A 3,728-nucleotide genomic window follows, 5' to 3' on the forward strand; every position below is an offset into this window, starting at 1 on the left:
CCACAATGAATAATCCTCACAATCTAGTCATCATCATCGTTCCTATTTCACTGAGAAAATAGCCAACAATAGAAAAATATCTCCACCNGGTCCATTATTTCATAAATTAAAAAGTGTGGGCCGGCCGAGTGGCTCAGTTGGTTAAGAGCTCGCTCAAGAGTTTGAGCTCTGAGCAACAGCGGTTTGAGTCCAGCCCGAGCTGAGCAGCCGCTGAGCTGCCAACAGGTAGCAGGATGGCTTAAAAAAAAAGTGCGATATTTCAAATTCTATCATTCCTTTTACTTTTATTTGCTGGAGTTCTCTAATAATACAGAACTTCCTTCACCAACTTTTGGGTGTCTTAAAATATGGTTCATAAAGGAAGATGAGATAAATGCTCCATTTCCCCCATTTATTTACCAATAAATGTCCTAATATGCTTCACAGCTGACCAATGCATTTGGTTAGAAAAATAAGAAGTTATCAAAGGCTACAGTGGTCATGACCAAAGGACACAGGAGCCCATTTGAGGGACTATCTGGCCAAAGATAAGACAATTTGAGCATTAAAAAAAAAGGCTGCAATATTTTAAAAAAATTATTGTAGGAGTTATAATACAGGTGATTTTAAATTTCTAAATAGTTTCTTTTTATGTAATCCTTTGTTAATTTCAAATTAAATTTAGACCGAGGTCACAGAATATATATTGCAGAAAATCTGCTTTTTAATGAATTGAAAAAGCATTTCTCACTTTCACTATTTTAACAATAGGTTATCTGAAGTCCAACAGGGATGAGTGTTGGTGAAAGGCATTTCCATATTCACTGTGCCCATGTTTATGAATTTTCAAGAGTAATATTAATAATGACAAAACAATATTTAGTGGCTTAAAACAACCATTTTACTATATCTCATGATTTTGTGGGTCAGGAATTTGAGCAGGGGCTCAGTTGGACAATTCTGTTCTGTATAACATCAACTGAGTCACCCAGCGGCATTCTGCTGGTGGCTAGTCTGGCCGATCCAAAACTATTTCACTCAAATGTCTGGTGTCTTGGTGGACATGTCTGTAAGGCTGGACCAAGCAGAGTACCTCTCACTCTCTGTTGTCTTTGGGCCTCTCCATGTGGTCCCTTCAATAGTGTAGACAGACTTCTTAACATTACAATTTAGGATCTGAACTTGAGAGAGTATCTCAAGAGATGAAGTAAAATCTACAAGTAAACCCTGGGTCCAGAAACTGGCACAGCAGTATTTCTACTATATTCTACTGGTCAAAGTCTGCCCAGATTCAAAGGGAAAGGATGTGGATTCCACCTCTTTATGGGAGAAGTATCAGTGAATTTGTGATAATTTCTACTCTGTCACAGCATATTATCATTTTACGAATGAATTACAGCACAGAGCAGTTAAGCATCTTGTTCAATATAACATAAGTTGGAAAGTAATGGGATAGAGATAAGTGTGTTTCCCACATTTGTTATTAGTTTTTAGAATGAATGTGAAGTTTATCAGGTTTGAGTAATGGTAGAATATATTAAATTACTGCATGTATGAAGCAAAAGGGATTAATTCCTACATTCCTAGCATGTTCTATAACAAGGGACTGAAGGCTTTCTTACATTTTTACATTATGAATTTTCAGATGATGGGTTAGGTGTGAATGTTGTCTAAAGGCCTTCTTACATTCCTTGCATTCATAGGGTTTCTCACCAGAATGAATTCTCAGATGTTGAATAAGGGATGAATTAAGTCTAAAGGCCTTCCTACATTCCTTACATTCAAAGGGTTTTTCACCAGTATGAATGCTCTGATGTAGAGTAAGTTTTTGGCGCAATCTAAAGGCCTTCCCGCATTCCTTACATTTATAGGGTTTCTCACCAATATGAATACTCTGATGTTGTGTAAGTTGTGAAAGTAGTCTAAAGGCCTTCCCACATTCCTTACAGTCATAGGGTTTAACACCAATATGAATGCTCTGATGTGAAATAAGTTGTGAATAACGACTAAATGCCTTCCAACATTCTTTACATTCATAAGGTTTCTCACCAGTATGAATTCTGTGATGAAGAATAAGATGATAACCACGACTAAAGGTCTTTCCACATTCCTTACATTCATAGGGTTTCTCACCAGTATGAATTCTCTGATGGAGTGTTAGTTGTTGTCGCACTCTAAAGGCCTTCCCACATTCCTTACATTCATAAGGTTTCTCACCAGTATGAAGTTTGTGATGTACTCTAAGGCCAGAGCCACACAAAAAGGCCTTCCCACATTCTTTACATTCATAGAGTTTGTCAGCATTGTTAAGCTTCTGATGTCGAGTAAGGTGTGCATATTGTCTAAAGGCCTTTCCACATTCTGTGCATACATAGGGTTTCTCACCAGTATGAATCCTCTGATGGAGAGTAAGCTGTCCACGCACTCTGAAGGCCTTCCCACATTCCTTACATTCATAGGGCTTCTCACCAGTATGAATTTTCTGATGTACTCTAAGGTCTGGGCCACATATGAAAGATTCTCTACATTCTTTACATTCATAGAGTTTTTCAACGGAATGAAGTCTCTGATGTCGAGTAAGGTGGGCAGTCTGTCTAAAGGCCATCCCACATTCCTTACATTCATAGGGTTTTTCACCAGTATGAATTCTGTAATGAAAAGTAAGTTGTTGGCGTACCCTAAAAGCCTTCCCACACTCCTTACATTCATAGGGTTTCTCAACAAAATGAATTCTCTGATGTGGAGTAAGAGATGTGCGTTTCTGGTAAGAGGACACTTTTTGAGATGTAATTTTCACTTGACCAAAATATCCCTCTTGTCCTTCAAATTTTCTTTTGGACTCCCAATTGTTTTTTAAAATGAGATCCTTAAGATCATGGTTGTTAATTCTTTCCATTATCTTCCACTGGGATAAGTTTATTTCATAAATGTCATTTTCTGAAGATAATTTCCTGGTCTCATATCTTGTCTCCAAATCTGAAAGACAACAAGAAAGCAAACATGTAGTCCCTTTTTCTAACAGTAAAAATAAAAGATACCAAAGTAATTTCCTTTGAAATTCTAAAAATAGTTATAGAATTTGAGAGAAAAAAATGCATAAGAGAACACCAGGAAAAATGAGAGTTGATGTAAGAAAGTGAGACTGGTGGGCCAGCCGAGTGGCTCAGTTGGTTAAGAGCTCACTCGACAGTGTGAGCTCTGAGCAACAAGGTCACCGGTTCGATTCAAGGCCCAAGCTGAGCTGCCAACAGATGGCAGGATGGCTCAGCTAAAAAAAAAAAGAAGAAAAAAAAAAGAAAGTGAGACTGGTGATTAAGTACAGACATACCTCCTTTTATTGTGTGTCACTTCATGGCACTTCGCAGATATTATGTTTTTTACAACTTGAAGGTTTGTGGCAACCCTACATCCAGCAAGTCTTTCAGTGCCATCTTTCCAACAGCATTTGTTCACTTCATGTATCTGTGTCAGATTTTGGTAATTTTTGCAATATTTCAAACTTTTTCATTATTATATTTGTTATGATGATCTGTGATCAGTGATCTTTGATGCTACCCTCCACCAGCAAAAAGATTATGACACACTAAAGGCTCAAATGCTGGGCCGAGTGGCTCAGTTGGTTAAGAGCTCGCTCAAGAGTGTGAGCTCTGAACAACAGCAGTTCAAGTCCTGGCCCGAGCTGAGCTGCTGCTGAGCTGCCAACAGGTGGCAGGATGGCTCAGCTAAAAAAAAAATAAATTAAAAAAAAA

General features: G+C 38.0%; 1 protein-coding gene across 8 annotated transcripts in view; it reads right to left on the reverse strand.

Moving 5' to 3' along the window:
• Positions 1 to 217: 217 nt before the first annotated feature.
• Positions 218 to 3,728, reverse strand: part of LOC109377894 (zinc finger protein 82 homolog) — a 65,083-nt gene continuing 61,572 nt past the window's right edge. For 6 of the 8 annotated variants that reach the window (XM_019634366.1, XM_019634370.1, XM_019634368.1 and 3 more), the window contains one exon: positions 218 to 2,955. In XM_019634366.1, coding sequence (XP_019489911.1) covers positions 1,598 to 2,955 — 1,358 coding nt within the window. In that variant the 3' untranslated portion in view covers positions 218 to 1,597. The remainder of the gene's footprint in view (positions 2,956 to 3,728) is intronic. The other 2 variants (XM_019634374.1, XM_019634375.1) reach the window with 2 other exon arrangements.

This window comes from Hipposideros armiger, unplaced genomic scaffold (assembly GCF_001890085.2).
Source record: "Hipposideros armiger isolate ML-2016 unplaced genomic scaffold, ASM189008v1 scaffold_1611, whole genome shotgun sequence".
Classification (NCBI taxonomy): Eukaryota; Metazoa; Chordata; class Mammalia; order Chiroptera; family Hipposideridae; genus Hipposideros; species Hipposideros armiger.